At 27.0% G+C, this 17,948-nt stretch overlaps 3 protein-coding genes across 3 annotated transcripts in view; all 3 read left to right on the forward strand.

Annotated features, from left to right (window-relative positions):
- The window catches only part of LOC109594915 (adipokinetic hormone/corazonin-related peptide receptor variant I-like), a 66,179-nt gene that overhangs the window by 36,834 nt on the left and 11,397 nt on the right, over positions 1-17,948 (forward strand). The window contains exons 4-7 of the mRNA XM_049964654.1: positions 1,781-1,813; positions 3,690-3,843; positions 10,905-11,083; positions 11,886-11,972. Coding sequence (XP_049820611.1) covers positions 1,781-1,813; positions 3,690-3,843; positions 10,905-11,083; positions 11,886-11,972 — 453 coding nt within the window. The remainder of the gene's footprint in view (positions 1-1,780; positions 1,814-3,689; positions 3,844-10,904; positions 11,084-11,885; positions 11,973-17,948) is intronic.
- LOC109605622 (protein YIPF5) overlaps positions 1-17,948 on the forward strand; it is a 459,086-nt gene that overhangs the window by 13,487 nt on the left and 427,651 nt on the right. The window lies entirely within an intron of this gene.
- On the forward strand, positions 14,147-14,850 carry LOC109594926 (uncharacterized). Its single transcript, XM_020010192.2, has 2 exons — positions 14,147-14,274; positions 14,383-14,850. The coding sequence occupies exons 1-2, from the start codon at positions 14,263-14,265 to the stop codon at positions 14,806-14,808; spliced, it is 438 nt and encodes a 145-aa protein (XP_019865751.1). The 5' UTR covers positions 14,147-14,262; the 3' UTR covers positions 14,809-14,850.

Below are 17,948 nucleotides of genomic sequence, written 5' to 3' on the forward strand. Positions count from 1 at the left end.
AGAAATTTGGTAGACATTAGTTTTATTACTGGTTTAAAAGTTCTGTTGTTGATAATTTTGTATAATTTATGTAGGAGATTACATAGTTTATTAAAACTTATTTTGATAATATATTTATTGAAATAATGAAATTTATATTCTGATTTTGGAAATAATTCAAATGGAAGTGAATACCATTTGTATTTAAGTAATTTGTAAATAAATATAAACCAAAGGAAGTATACGCTCAAAATTGTTAATTTATAATATAAATTATGTTTTAATCTTAATAAAAATCCGTAATAAATACAGGAAGGTCGTAAAAAGTTTCCCGAAAGTGTTTATGTGGAGCAAGTTGTCAAATGTAAATTAAACTAAATATTGACCTGCAATATTTATTTTTATTTATCCAATCCATTTTAATAAGAATGGTTCACTGTGCCCATATGGTTCTGAGCAATTAGGTACATGGCAAGTTTATAGTAAAATTTACTTGGGGTAATCTATATCTTCCATTTAAAAGTTATTGGGACAAACTCACCGAATAACAGACTCCTTCTAATTTGTTAAAAAAAATCTACTGCTTTAGGCTACACGAAATACGAAATTATTATTGAATTACAGCTTTTGGTTTACTTTAGGAAAATAATTATTAATAGAGATGATCCATCTTAAACTAAAGTAAACATCATATTTGTAACTTTAAATAAAAGTAAGTTTTAATTCGTGTACTTTTACAGTGAATTTCAACTCGTTAAAATAATATTCGTAACAGAACCGTTCGTTCAAAACCAGACATGTTCACTTTTTAGATTCATTTCCAATTATATAAATTGCGAATATTTTTCTTGGATTATATCAGTTCCACATAAATATTGTAGTTATGTCGGAATCATGCATATCTAGATATAAAATTAGTTTCATCTTATCGGTTAATACTAGACATCTACGAGAATAAAACGAAATAAGATATATTTATGTCTCTGTTTCGATGTTGCATTATCAATGAGAATTGGCGAAAATTTTAATCACTAGAGACATTGTGGAATATTTTTTGATATTTAAGTTTTCTCACCTTAACTATTAATATGTGAAACAGTAATATCATCTAATCTTCTACGACATTATGTGGAAATATATAGTTTTAAAGGAAAGTTAAAAATAATTTTATCATTTACCAATTTATTTTATTTTAAATCTTGAACTTCCATCATATTCTATTTTACGTCTAGAGACTTTACGTTGCAGGAAATTATTAGAATAAGCAGATCAAAGAGTTGATAATTAATAATTAGTTTGGTAGCTTTAATGTTTATAATACCTATTAGAGACTGCTCTGAGTTAATTATATCTGTACTTATCACCTAATTAAAATCTTAAAACAAATTTAGGCGTTATTAAATTTGTGATCTCTTACATTTATTAGAAAATTAAAATAAAAAAATTAAAATGATAACGTGATGTGCAAATGCACATCTATATTAGAAACGCCGTTTTATTACAATATTAAACACCGCATCAAAACCTTTTACCTTAAGCGTCTCATAAAGTTTATATATTGCTTCAACTAACAATACATTATTTGCAGAAAACAGTTAAGTAATGATATCAGAAAAATCGTTAAAGAATTTTCTTGAGGCGCTTCTAAAAATATTAAATTTGTCTAGCTAAAGAAAGTAATTTCAAACAAACAAATATAGAATAAATAAATAGTGAATAAGTTGTGCATAGTAATAAAATATACTATTAAAATCTACAAATATTTAATGGAAATTTTTGATAGTTCGTATTTTTATTTCAGATGCTTCCAAAGTTTGCAATTCAAGTTCAGAAGGTTGGTATTTTATTGAAACATCTTAAATCATCCATTTGAAATATATTATTACATTTATATTTTTAAATAGTTATACTTATTATAGCTATGACGTATTCTGATTATATGTATTATGGTTACAAATATATCTGTAACGTAAACTATTTTCTAAAAGTTATTACTAAATACAAAAATTACTTTTACAAAAGCAAGGTACAATAAATAATATAAAATATTATTAAAATTTAATTATTAAATTATTAGAGATTTGTTAATTCAGTTCACCGTTAATGAGTAAGTTTTTTATATTATGTCAAATAACTATTTGGAATACAAAAATTTTATATTTTTGGTTAATATCCGTTAACAAGATTTAAAAATAAACTTGCAAACCTTGATTAAAAATTCTTTCTCTAACGAATGTGATTTTCCAAACAAGAATGTTATATATTTTTTATCACGCTGGGGACCTTTAAATTGCTTGTATGTCTAAATATATCTATCGATATGCCCGTTAATCGAACTGATTCAGATCAAGCATAAAATATTCTATTGAAAATAGCCTAACAAATTCAAGCAAGCTTTCCAAATTGTATTTCTATTGATGACTATTTTTACTTGCCTCTTCGTAGCAAATCGTTTTTACTATCTACGTTTTTCACAGAAATGTTTTTACTTTACGTTTTTCAATATTGAATCGAGTTATTAATTTATTATAATAGAATTAAAAAATTTCATTAAAATATCAGTTACGAAAATTGTCAGTCAGACAGAATATTCAGGCATTCATTTATTTAAATCATTTTGTGACCCAATCCTTAACAGTCGCTCTTTTAACTTTTAGTGTTACTCAAAATCATTTGAATTAGCCTGGAGATCTTAAGCAAATTAGCCGTATCACTTGACGACGTTGTTGCTCCACTAAAATGTAAATCTGTTCCTTCATTTGAAACGTGCTTTTACAGTCTGCTAAAAATGCTTTTAGAAAAGTGTTGAGATGAAAGAACAAAATTGACTTCGTTTCATTCTTAACTTCAAATAAGAACAAGAAATTCTCTATAACGTGTCACTTAATGATGTGCAATGACTTAATAATCGTATCAGTAATTTATGTATATAATATTTGGTTAATTGTGAATCAAAAGATTGTTTGACATGAAACTGTAACCGGAATCTAATGAATGGGGAATTGCTAGTGACGCATGCACTGTAGCAATTGACTTAGTTTCAATTAAACAGCATATTCGGGCGTTATTAATTTCGCTCATCTCTACTAATATTGAAACATTCCTACATAAGACTGATATTACATACGCGTGTTCTTACTTTTTGTGATCTCTTTTGTAAGGTAGATTTTGTTTTATCCCTGAAAGTTGTTTAAAATTACACACATTTTGCTGTTATTTTTTTAACCATTGTTTGAAACGTTTTTAAAATCAATTTAGTGGATTGTGTTTACTGTTTTCGTGTGGTTTAATAAATTTTGTTTGTTTGTTTGTGTTTATATTTAGTTTAACTATTTTTCAATCCAATTTTATTCAATATTTATTTTTTAAACAATTTTATGTTTATTTATTTCAGGTTCTATTGCTGCGCAATTAGATTAATTAACCTTAATTAAAATTTCATTGAAAAGTTTATTTTTGTTTACATTTACGGCCACATCCTTCAGAATTAAAAGTAATTTTTCAATTAAAATTTTAATCAACTTAAAATATAAAGAAGATATTTACAGCGGATTTATATACATTCAGGATATTTTAGGCAATAAATCTGATCAAGGAATGTTACATTATTTTTAATTCATGATGTTAAAATTTACATTTAATCCATAACAAAGTTGTAAAATGTTTCTGACAAGATAATGTATATAATTTAAATATATTTAAATTTTCAGAAGGATCGTATCGAACGTCTAATGGGAGAATGAGATTAAGAAGATCCGACATAACAAATATTGAGAGAGCAAGGAGCAGAACCTTACGAATGACTATTACGATTGTTGTTGTATACGTTATGTGCTGTACTCCATATGTGATTATTACATTATGGTGAGTAAAAATAATTGTTTCATAAATTCATTTACCAGGTCTAAAAAAGTTTAAAAGCAATTCAAAAAGGTAAATGTTTACTTTAAAATTAATAAATCAATTTTTATTGAACTTTCTTGTCTCATAAACTTAATCCTTTAGAATATTCTCCGGCGATAAAATTTAATAAACTACATTTTTTTCAAATAATTTGATTTTAAATTCATTTACACTTTTTGCTTTGCTTTTAAGCTATAGCTTTTCTTATTTCTTTTGCAATTCCTTTTTTATTCATTCATTACTTATTTAAGGCATATTTTCCAATTTAATTATTTGTCTTTTGTCTTATAATGAAAAAGGAATTTAACGACTTCCATAAATGTTTAATTTAATTAAGGTTTGTAATATTGAGATCTAGTATTCATTAAATGGTTGAAATAAATATGGTGTATTTATTTTAGTAATTAAAATATTTCTCATTTGTATCATCAAATTAAATTTTACATATTTATAATGTATAATGAATGATTATATTATATAGTTAATTATATTAATATACATAATAATAAAATATTAATTAATAATATTATAATATTTAATTAGCTTCAATGATGAGATTTTAAAAACATTAATAATTATCATTAAAAAGATATGTCGTGATCGTCGTGTCGTGAAATATACTGATCCATATTTTAGTATCAAAATCCAACGTCTGAAATCTATTGATTATTCCGATTACTTCCACCTTAATTATATGTTGTAAATTTAAACATTTATTATGGCGCATTCGCCATTTTCTAGACAAGTATTTCACGGGTAATATACACTGCGTGTCTTTTGAAGTAGATAATTTGAATTTCCTAGATTAAAGGGATTTCGTGGAGATAAATACATTTAGCTTTGCAAAATTTCTCAAAGAAGACTTTCTTCTGAAGATTTTGCCCCTTCAATTTGAATTTTTTAGCATGACAACATCAAGTAGCTCAAATATATAATGTGTCACAAAGGGTAGTAATTTGCGCTTGAAATCCTTATTGGCAAACTGGTAAGGCCAATATACGGCAAGATGGTGGCCGATAACGAGCTACGACCAGAAGACGGGACCGTTTTCTGATTATTTCTGCTAGACGTCGCAATATCTTTACACTCAGTCTTCGTATAAACGCAGGAATTTTCGTAAGTTTGTCTATCATCAAAAGAAGGAAGCTGGTCATAGATCCAGATTTTATGTGTGATGCAAATGCAATTTTTAAATATGCCAAGAAGGGCGGAAGCTTTTCTGTCGACCAAGTACTAATTGGAAAAATATAGTATAATAATGATTATAATTATAGATTATATACATAGATTCAGTTGTTGATGAATTTTTTAAATTTATTCGTCTGTATTTCGATTTTCAAATTTTCCAATTATCCACTTCAAAAGAGGCGCAGTGTTGTGTTATATGCCGAAAAACCAACAAAGATCTATTGCAGAATGTAATTGATCGAACATGGTAATCAATCAAATGAATGTTGTCAAAAATTAGTTGACTTAATGCCGCGTATTTGTGCTGATCTTATATAAAATAAAGGTTTTGCAACAAAATATTAATTTTATTATATTGTTTTGTTATTTAATTTTCCTATAATTATCTATTCTTTTATTTTATTTTCATAAGTATATTTTATGGTTTATTTATTATACTTTTAAATATTTATTAAAATGTATTCTTATGATATTTACAATACATTTGTTAGTGAAAAAGTTTTTTTATTTTCATAAACATGTCGACTCATTTTAAAAAGTGTAAATATAAAAATTAAGAAATTATTGATGTTTATTCGTAAAAAAATCTTATTTATTTACCGAAATTTCGTTTCAATTGGTTCATTTATTAGAATTATTTTTCATGTTTTGGTTAAAAAAATATGTAATCAGCAAAACTGTCACCGCACCTTAAAAATGTTTAAGCAACATTTTAGAATTTTTAATTTTTAATAATAGGTAATGGTTTTAATTGTACTCCCTATTCAGTATATTTTTCTTTCTTCACTGAAATAAATTAAAGTTCTAAAATAATATCCTACTGAAATGTTTTATTATTCAAGTGTTGGCCAGTGTTATCTCAACCACTGAAAATAAAAAAGTACAATGGTTCTATCAGAATGAATTTTTCGCGTTTTAAAACGAATCCGCTGTCGGTTTAGCACACTCAGTTTTTTGAGTAAAAGACATACATTCATATGTTCTTGACTGACCTTTGTTGTTTTATCTCCTTTGAGTGATGCTGAATCATGTAAATATTCCATTTCTATAGTTTTTCCGTATCCGTATTTAGTATATTTTGGCGAATGCGCCTCTCCTTATTCCACTTTAAAATTAAAATATAAAAAAATATTTCCCTAATTAGCATTATTTGTAATAATTTCCATATTATACAAAAGTAAGCACTTTTAACAATTTACTGTAATACTAATGAGTATCTTTTATATAATTTTATTTTGCTTCAGTGCTTTTAAAATTTTTTTGGTTATAATCAAAGTCAGAAAGAACTGTTCAATAAATAATTTGTTATTCTAAATAATTTTTTAAATTTGTTTTATTATTCGTTTTCGGCTCAAAGTAGCAAATGTTTTATACAAAGAGTCTGGATTGCTAATTACCAGTTTTTCGACTTATATTGGAAAGTAATTTTGTTGATACTGTCTGCTGAAATATATATCCATTATTGTATTTAAATTTAACGGTATTGTAATTAAAAACAATAGACTGATGGCTAAACAATTTAAAAATACTTTCATAAGTAATCTGGTGTTATAGCATGGAATTATTTACGTAAGTCCTGTCAACACTACGTTTGTCACATCTGAGTAAATAACAGGAACTAACTTGATAATTAAGTAATAAAACAACAGTATCAGATTCAGGTCAACATCTTTAGAACATTGTATTAAAAGTTTATTTTGCTTGTATAATATTAGGAAGTTTAGTGGAAGGTTTATTATCCTTTCGTAGTGGTTATACACTTATATTTATAATTTATTTTTATATATTTTGTTAGTAAGAAATAAGACAAATTATCCTTTATTCCTTTGATTTATTTTTTAAAATTTAATTAAAAACAAATACAAATGTGAATATATAAATAAATATATCAATAAAATAGTATTAAAACTTCAACAAACTTTTTTCTTTTAAACTTTCTATTAAATCCAGTAAAGGAAAAAAAAAATGTATATGTCAAAAACAGTCATTCGACAGCTATTATTAATAAGAACATTTCAGAAAATTGCCTTTTCGTCTTAATCAGCACCCTATAAAATACTTTTAACATAACGTGACAGTTAGAAAATCATTTTATCAAAGAATACAATATCAGAGGGAAAGCGAGAGAAGCCGACACAAACATAATAATCCATACCAAAACCAGAATCCATCCGAGGCAATGAACTTTGACGTGAGTTACTTTGGAGATTATTCCTAAACCTAAGAAATATGCACATTTCCTGCTTTATGTTTTTGGGGAATGGTATAAGTTTCGCATAGATTATGGTCGTTAACGCTAACATATACGTCTCATCTCTCTTAATTTATCAAATATTCAAGACATCACTGAGTTTCTTCTTAATATTTTAAGTTCTTAATCTTTAACATGCTTTAAAGCAATTATGTTGAGAAACAAAAAAAAAAAAGAAATTTAGTGTCATTAGAAAATCAAATTTTCTTTCAAATTTACCTATTAAAGGTACATTTTAATCATCTGATATCTTGAGACATTTTTTATCATAATTTTTTTGTCAAATCTCATAAAAATAAAGTGCTTCTAATAGGTTAAATATTGGAAAAGATAAAACTTTATAACTTCAAACTGGCTGAACAAAAGTTGAAAACTTGAAAAAGTTTTTTCCATATTTCTAAATTGTTATACCTTTATTACATCAAATTACATAAAGTTAATTTTTTTTTTTGAGTTCTTTAAAATTCCTTTAAATTTTTTTTTCTAAAAATGTAAACTATTCTAAAATATCACATAGATATAGTGCCTGAATACAATGATTAAGATTTCTTACAAAATAGTGAAAATGTCCTTCGTTTGTATAAGACATTATTTATTTCACATAAAATTTGTTTGTTATCAAGAATTATACATATGTATGGGTTTTATCTTATTTTTCAAATGTTTTTGAATCCTTAAACATCAAAAATGTATATGGATTTAGCTGAGGAAATTTTATACCATCCCACCTTTGGAATGAAAGAGAGGTTCAAAGTCACAATAAACTTATCTTAAACTCCAAATCTTAGATTTATATTTTTTGTCCTTTAATTAACAGTCGTATTTCGGGTTCCTTGAGGATTTTGTGCGAATTCAGTCTCTGAAGTCTCTTTTTAAATGTATTTCCCATGATGTACATATCTAATTCTCTTAAACCAACGATATAATTAAAACTCAACAAAGTAATGTTTAATTAAATTAAAATGTTATTTGAAATTTTAAACAAAAAATAATATTTCCTAAAATTAACTCTTATTTTACTAGTGTTTATGTTCTCATTTATTTTAGTGTTTTAATTGTATTTCTTCAGAACTTTTGCAGCTTTCACAAAAAGGACTAAATTGTGTGTAAATAAATTTATTTTTATCTAATATTTAGTAACATAATCTTTCATTCTTATGTAATTGCAAGGTTCAGATTTATTCAAAACAGTCGTGATTGAGATTTTACAATTATAATATTAAAATTTATATTCCTATCAACTACAAGGGTCATTCTGTCACCCATAAATTGTATCAATACTACGTGATCCATCGTCGAAAAAGATACATGACATATTACCAGCAGACATATCAAGATAAGCGACAGTCTCCTGTGAAAATGTAAAAATGCCATATAAACCGTGTGCAATATGAAAAACGAAATTGTAGACATCCACGTGCTTTTACCCTTTATACGGTAATATCTGTCAAGAATATTTTCATTAGATTTATACTAATTGGATGTGTGTTGATTTGTATGACGGTTATTCAAGGAGAATACTATAAATTGTCATGATGTTTTTCTCTATAAATACATAAACTTAATTATGATTTACATGTGAAGGAAAGGAAATTCATTAAAAGTGACATAATTTTCGAAAACTTCTTGAACATAACTAGTAAAAGAAGTTGTTTAATATTTCACAATTGCAGATTTTGTGGCTTTCAAAGTTATAAATATATCTTTGTTTAGAATAAAATATTCACATACGCTGTAAATTGTGGTAAATGTTTTAAGTCACAACTCGGTGTGGATATCAAATAATAAATTAATTGCTAAAAGCTCTTTACAACAAGAATTTACTGCAACAAACTAGATTCCTTAAAATGTAAAACATGTTTATTAACACTTGCAAGATAAATTATACACTTTCAAACTGTAACTCAAAGTAAATAAACTTGAAAACAGTTACAAAAGCCCCGCTAGATCCTTGCCTCTTTGTCACCAGCGTATGTCCATATCAAAGAAAAATATGTCAAAAATCAGATAACAGATTTATTACTAAAATAAAGTAGAGCTTATAAACTGTCATTTACTAAAAATCGAGTTCATTACACTACATTAAATTTATAAAATTAATAAATCAAATATTTAATGACAAAAGTAAAGATAATAGTGGTGGTAAAAGAACTGCGAATATAATTACAAGGCTGTGTTTGGTCATATAGAGATAACGTACGATTAACACCGTTTAACTTTTTAGCTAAATCTAAGCCAAAAGTTAAACGTTGAGTTTTAGTTCCACAATTGGGGAACTAATTCCTTGTATACATTTAGACATACATCTAGATATACCTAGTAACGTTAGATCAGCACTGTTTAAAATCAGTTAATTAAAGTAATTTCTAGTCTGATAAAAACGATGTATTACAATATTTTAATTAAAATTAAATAATCCTTTTATTTTTACATTAAACCCGCACAACATTGTGTTCCACGAAGCTGATGAAATTTGCAGGCGGCTTTGATAGGAGCAAAATTTAATAAAACAAACCAACTTGATAATCATTTTAAATATCTAGCGCACGGCCACGAGTAGTTTGTTGCAAAGATTAGAGTAGCGAGGCAACAAAATAACAGTTGGTTAATTTATTTTAACTGGTGAGTTCCATCATAAATTCGCCTCGAACTGAGTATTTACTTATTCAACCCAGGGTAGTTCAGAATATTTTCCAGATTATCTTCACAATGTGTTTTTATTTCACATTTAACATTGTCTCAAGATGTCGGTTACATAAAATATTCAAAAATGTTAAATCTAATTATCTATCATCCGGTCAGAAACAATGTTGGCTACGTAGATGAATAATACAGATGAGTAACTATTATTATCTGACAAAATCAGGTTTGCATTGTGAATGTTATAATTCAAACGGTAAATGGGTTCTATTCATCTATAATAAGAGGTATAGATTGTCAATTTGATTTGAGTTAGTCCAATTTCAAGACGACATCCTTAAAATATTAAATATTAATCGATAAATTCCGATGCAATTGTTAAGAAATTTCAAATTCCTTTGACCACGTTTATGGATTAAACGCGGTTATGAAAGTATCTGAGGTAAAGTTTACAATGGCAACATCAACGCAACTCCATCACTAACCAGCATATTCAAAATTACTTACTCCTGTTTGGTCATATAAGGCAGTCCCTCGAGGGAGTATTGAAAATTCACAGCTACAAAGATTAAACTTTAAAAAGAATCCTCAGACAACCGAGCATTTTGAAGTTATATTCTAACAAAGGATTAATGTAAAACGTGTTATTTTGAAATTTATTTACTGAGTATTATATAATAATACAATAAAATAAAGAAGTCCCTATGTAGTCACGTTATATTTAATTTATTATTGGAAATGAGTAAGCCAATTTCAAGTTTAAAAAGTTTAAGTAAAATAATTAAAAACAAAAAAAAAATAAATCATACACTTTAATTTAATTCATACAATTGCAGTGAATTGATTTTTGTTAGTTTTGCGAGTGAAAACACCTTCTTATTCCATTTTTATTTTTTTTTTTTTTTTTGAATTTATATAATAATTGATACCTTAATTATTACAGGTATATGTTCGACAGAGATAGTGCAAAACGTCTTCCAGATTGGCTACAGGATACATTTTTTATGATGGTTGTGTCCAATAGCTGCATGAATCCTATAGTTTATGGTAGTTACGTGCTCAACTTCACCAGATCCAAATGCTGCTGTTGCAAAAAGGGTTCGAACGATGTCAATCTTAACAGTAAGTAACCATAAATATGCCTCTATTAAAGTACGTATAAAAGTATACTAATTAATATAATTATATGTGTTTTTGCTTAGGCTCAGAATACTTATAATATATTGACTACAATATACTTATTAGGAAAATTGGAAATATTGGTTTTTATAATAATTTGCACGTAAGATTGTCGTGATAAATACTTTTTTTCCGCTTGATAAATTGTATTTAACGTATGGTTCTGAAAATTCCCTCGTCCTTTTTATAATATTATCAAAATCAATTGAATTTTTCAATCCGTTGTGCTTTTCAGCAAGCAATTATCTCCATAGCAACTCAACGTATTTCAATTAAATCTAATCCTAAATTCTATCTCGTTATAATAAAGTTTTGTTAATCTAAAAAATCACCCCATATTAAGGGTTTAGTGTAGATTTATAAATATTTAAACTACAATCCAGGTTTCATAAAATTGTAGCAAAGCTTAAGAAATAACTTTTGTTAAATACGTTTAGAGATTATAACTTAATAACAAAAAATTTCTTATAAATATTATTTATTTATTTCTGTGTATATAAGTAATATTGTGTGTATTTGTCGTTTTTGTATCAGCATTCTAAATACTGTTCTTGACTATTTACCACATATTTTCAGTATCTAGTTCAAGGTAAAAATTTTTTAAATGCTCCATTAATTTAAATTCATACACTCGCTTCCCTTGCTGTATAATTCAATTGACAAATCTTCTTTTATTCACAAAACTGCCCAGCTGCTCGCCTTTCTCTTTTCCTCACATAATTGTAATTTATATACGTGGTTTCAGATTGCGAGGAACAGGCGGCAGCTGGGCGTGATACAAACAGAAGATTAGCTGGGAGAGTAATAAAGGGTGTCCTTAGTTTTCGTAAAGGTAAGATTAATATTTATCGGGGTTTTACATAAAAAATGAAAAGAAAAATATATTTATAGAATTCTCATTTTGAAAAATTAAATATTTCATAATGAATGAATGACTAATCTCTTGACTTTCTAAATTCACTGATTACCGAAAATATTCAAATATTAATGAAATTACATTGTTGATTATAAAAAAAATACACTAAATATATGTTAAGATTAATAATAATATTGTTTAGGCCTCACATACAACCAATGATACAGTATATTAAACACAAATTTTGTAGGTAAATTATTGTGTAATATATTAATTCCACTTCGTTTTATACATTCATTAGTACCCAGTAAATGATTGATGTTGACATTGAAATTGCCTCCATTTTCAAATAAATAGAATACTATCAATATGTCCACATTGTCACTTAACTGAGATAATAAATACGAGATAATTGACAATAAAACCGCAACTAAACTTTAACAATTCTGGAGTTTTAATGAAAATAAAACAGAACTGATTCAAATTTCTGTTTGTTGGTTTAGGTTTCGGATTTTCCCAAGTAATCTCAAACAAATTTTCAACGTATTGAAAAATAACAACCTAAAAATATCCTTTTATACGCCGTCAACTGAGACATTTGACTAGGTACAAAAAATTTATACAGAATCAACATGTAAAAGATTAAACGGAGACAATAAATAACTATAAATTGAATAAATAAAAAGAATACTTTTTCCCTTGGACCTGTGTTATGGTTTTGTTAAAATGATGTTGAAGTATGATTGTTTGAAATTCGTACAAATATATACAAACATAAAGCGGTTATAGAGTTTATCTATAACAACATACAAATAAAGGCACATGACATTTACGTATTCGTGCTACCTTTGTAATGTATAAGAAAGCCGTTTGTGAAGGTCTTGTATTTTTTACGCTTTAATGGGAACAGGATTTATTCAAAGGTACTACCTTTGACTCAACTAAACGCATAATTGCACAATACACATTATATATTCACTTTTAACATTAAAATAAGAAATTTCGTAAAAATGGTCGTGACTTCATACTGTACCAAAGAATGCGACGCAAAACCACCAGCCATTAGTTCAGATGCAAGGTCACTTTTCTCATACTGATCCGTATATTGCCCCCGTTGTATAATTTAAGGAAATGGATAGAATAAATTAATTTTTAGATTTTTTCTAAAAATTTTGAGATTATTTCATTATTTTTTATAATAGCCTTGAATCGTAAAAATTATTATTATTGTCAATTTTGTAGTAAACTAATTTGTTGTTATAGGTAATTAAGTTGATCTGTCTAGGACAACAATTTTAATCGAAACGTTCTTGTATCGAAAATCATAAATATTATAATTTATAGGAGTGCCTTTCTTTTTCTCTGATGAAATATACGAGGACTGTTCAATTAAATATTTTAATACTTATTTGTAATAATTGTTTTGAATTAAAATTTTTTGATCTACCGCACAATAATTTTTGAATTTATCAGTACTTATTTTCATTAATGCGGTACCATCTATTATTCGAGATAAGCCCTATCCCATATTCCAATAAAACTTTTGATTAAACTTCAAAATATAACTAGCTATTAACACTTACATGTAGTTCTTTGTTAAGGTGACAATATCAATAAATGTATTGATTCAGTTTGAAACATTGATAGAATTTTATAAAAACAATAAAAACTTCCCTTTGCTTGAAAACATCCTTGTCAAATTTTTATATCTTTACATTGATATTGAAATGGTTATTTGTTTCATATCAAATGCATATATTCAGTTTAACTGTCAATGTTATAGAATACTTATATTATTGTGGAGAACAGAAAAGATATTAACTTTTTTGATCGATGGTAATAAAATATTGATATACAGTAAATTTATTGTTTAAGATTTGAGAGGAAATGTTAATCAAAGGAAATTTGTTATTTTATTTAAATAAAGCAACAATTTAGCCAGTCGTATTTGGACCATAATTCATTTATTTCCAAACAATTACATACATTAATTAACAAATTTAACTACATCGTGACATTATCATTATCGAAATCAGAATATTTCAAGCAAAACTAATAAAAACAATGCCAGTTTTTCTTAAACACCTTTCCTTCGCGAATTAATTGGTTCACCTAAAATATCCGGTTGTAAGGACAACGCCGGGCTAAATAAGTTGATTATGTTGACGAATTTTTGGGCGTGGACAAGGTTGAATTTTCATATAAAACAGATCGCGAGGACCGTTTTGGTATCACTTGTTCGGGTTTCAACAAGAGTCAATACAAAATGAACACCTTCGTAAGTATTCAAATTATTCAAATTAAGTGATGTGCCTACAGGAAGTGATAAAGTGTTGTGAATTACCACCATGGTGAATTTAGCAGAGTTTAATTTTTGTGTTTCTAGCTTTTCTTCCTTGGAGCTATTGCTGCCGCCAGTGCCGGTATTCTCCCAGCCCAATTGGCTTACGGAGTAGCCCCATTGGCTGTGTTGCCGAGAGGCCATGGATTAGAAGGACAGTACGTTCCAGACAACCTCGAAAAACTCTACGACGATGGATCCTACAAACCAGAATTGAGAGCTGTTGAATTGAGCCCATCCCCATACGGTCTTACCCCATCTGGATCTGGATTGGAAGGTGCCTACGTTCACGATCTCACCGAAAAATTGTTCGACGATGGTTCTTACAAACCAGAATTGAGGGCTGTACCATTGGCCCCATCCCCATACGGACTTACCCCAGCCGGTTCCGGTCTTGAAGGATCTTACGTGCACGACATCACCGAGAAACTTTTCGACGATGGCTCCTACAAACCCGGATATTACCACTAAATCTTAGTCAATATTAGTCAATAAATTGTATAAAATTATTAATTACTTGTCTTGTTTATCCACATTATACATTTTCCCACGAACTTCCTATATATGGCAGCCTACAGAATATTATTTGAAATAATAACAATATTCGACTTGGTTGTTTAGCATTCAAATACTTATTTAAATTCAATATACACATGTGTATATTAGGCAAACACAAAATTATGCGGTAAGTCCTGGCAAAAAGTTTCATAAAGAAAACAAAACTATCATCAAGGCCGACAAAGACATTTTAAAATCATGTTTACTCATTATAATCATTTCCCTTCACTTAAGCCAGTCACTTCCTATTAAAAAAATTAAAGTGACACCCCAGATATTAAAATTTTGAACAACGAAATTGCGAAGATACTTATAAATTGTCTCTGATGGAAGTGAACACGTTCCACCTACATATTTGAGATAGCAGGTGCTATAAATAATGAATTTGTTACATAATTTAGCAATTATTAAAGTTTTCCTAACGTCTTTGCTCTACGTTATTTTAACGGATTTTCAAGTATTTTGCCTTTTTGAAGACCTTTTTAAATTAATATTATGATTCGTATTATAAAACTTAACTCAAACAACGCAGCCCATTTTTTTTTAATTTTTTTTATGCATGACATGTTTTTGATATAAGTAGACCGGTTTCACCCAACTTATCACAGTCATTGTGTTAATAAATAATGCCAATGGAAAACAGAGGAATATATCCTTCACTATTTAATAATGGGAATATTTTATTAATTTTCCTTTTTTTTTGCTTGTTTCAAAACGTTTACAAATTTATATTATGACTCGTATTATAAAAATTTACTCAAACTGCGCTGCCTATTAAATTTTTTAACTTTTTTATGTATGACAAGTTTTTGATGTATGAGACCAGTTTCATCAAACTTTATATCCTTACACTCTTTAATATTAGAGATATTTTATAAAATTTACTTTGTTTTACTTACTGAAAACAATAAAAATCTAATTATAATTTCATTTTAAATGCATATACATATACAAACTTTAAGGGGTCAAAAGTCTGAATAAACATGAACATTTATTATATTTATTATAATACAAGAAATACACAATATAATTTTTTGTTGCATCATTATTTTAATTGCTTAGGAACAATTACGTTCATAATAAAAATAATTCAATAAACTCATTTTGGGTATAAATTAATACAAAATAGTTATTATATTAAAAGTGGCAACCAGTATAAATAATTGCATCCAACTGTAACACGTAGATTGATGTGTGATATTTTATAGTTTCCATAATCTATTTATAACTTCATTAGATAAGCTGTTACAATTCCGGAAATTAATCGTTTATTAATTATGCACATTGGAAATGTAATAACGGAATATTTAACAAATAATTTTAATAAAGACATTATGGACAACTTTAAATATTAATTAAAATTATTTACAGTATCATCATAATAGATCAAAATATGTTGCCTATTTTGTCCTTCTGTTTACAAAAGCCAATTTTATCATTTGTTACAATACAATGTAAATATCATAATTAAAACATTGATGTGACAAATAACGACCCATTCACTATAAGTACATATAACTAACAAGCGAAATTGTGTTTAAAATGAAGTTTCTTGTTGAAAATAGAGTACAATAAATCCGGGCAATCACCGCATTAACCGAAAACATAGAGGCACACTTCAATGTTTTATAACTTCCTCTTTGTAACTCCATTACCTAATGGAGCTATTATGATTCCGGAAATTAATATTATATTTATGGATCATGTAATGAGGTAACTTAAATATTATCGTCTGATAACTAACTTTGTATAATTTATTGGAAGAAACATATATTTGTTATGAATTTTAATAAAGTGTGAAACAATTTTGTCTGGATTTTTTATAAATAGTCGACTCTATCATTTTAATGTAATCTTTTATATCTATATATTACTTTGAAGAGAAAAGTTAACTAAGAATAAGATCTTTCCTAAGGATAAATCAAAATATTATGAAGTAAACGTCATCCATTCATATATTTTTAAATATGCAAACTTGATTCTAGATTCCAGACTTTTTGCTATTAATGATCATAAAATGCAACTAACTACGCCTCCAAATATTATGAATGCTGAGTACTTAGGATAGTGTCATTAATTCATATTAATCATATTAATTTATAATTTCATCAAATATTAATTATGTTTAAATTAATTGATTATATTGAGGAACAACAAATTTATACATTTATTTACAATTACTAATATGCAAAAGAGGAAACAGTATTTTTTTTTATTATACTCTTTCAATTTAAATGAATAAAATTATTGCAAAATGAAATGAACATATGCATAGTTGACTATTTAAGTTTATTAAACAACATATTTTTAACACATATTTTTAAATATTTCACATATTTCACTGAAGAATCACTCTTTAAAAAATATTTATAATTTATCTGCTTTATGACAGATTTTATCAAAAAAAAAAAAACAATTAACACAACATTAAATTAACAAAATAATCAATATCACAAAATAATCGGTTTTTAATAGTTACTTCTTAACTATAAATTACACCAAACAATTAATTTATGCATCAGTCAATTGGGTTTCTTATTCCAACAAACATGAAGACTATTGTAAGTAAACATTTTCATATATTCGGTGTAAATATAATAAAAAACTTTTAAAAACTTGTTTATTTAGATACTCATTCTTGGACTAATTGCATTCGCCGCTGCTTTGGATAGTTCGGCACTTTACGATGATGGTTCATACAAACCTCAATTGAGAGCCATACCACTGGCTTATTCTCCATATGGCTTGGTTCCAGCCGGTTCCGGGTTAGAGGGGCATTATGTACCAGAATATTTCCACCAAAGATTTCTGCCACCTTTCTTATAAATACATCAATAAACTTTGAGCAATAAACCTAAAAATTTTATTTATTCAACAAACACAAGGGTTTTGTCAAAAATATCTGTTATAGAATCGTTTATACATATTTCGTTTTTTTATAAAGCTATTTTTGTTCCCATCTCATTTTATATCATGTTGCGAAATGTACTTGTAAATTGTCTCCGATGGATGTGAACTCGTTCCACCCACATATTTGAGATAACTGATGCCAT

This window comes from Aethina tumida, chromosome 3 (genome assembly GCF_024364675.1).
Source record: "Aethina tumida isolate Nest 87 chromosome 3, icAetTumi1.1, whole genome shotgun sequence".
Taxonomy (NCBI): domain Eukaryota; kingdom Metazoa; phylum Arthropoda; class Insecta; order Coleoptera; family Nitidulidae; genus Aethina; species Aethina tumida.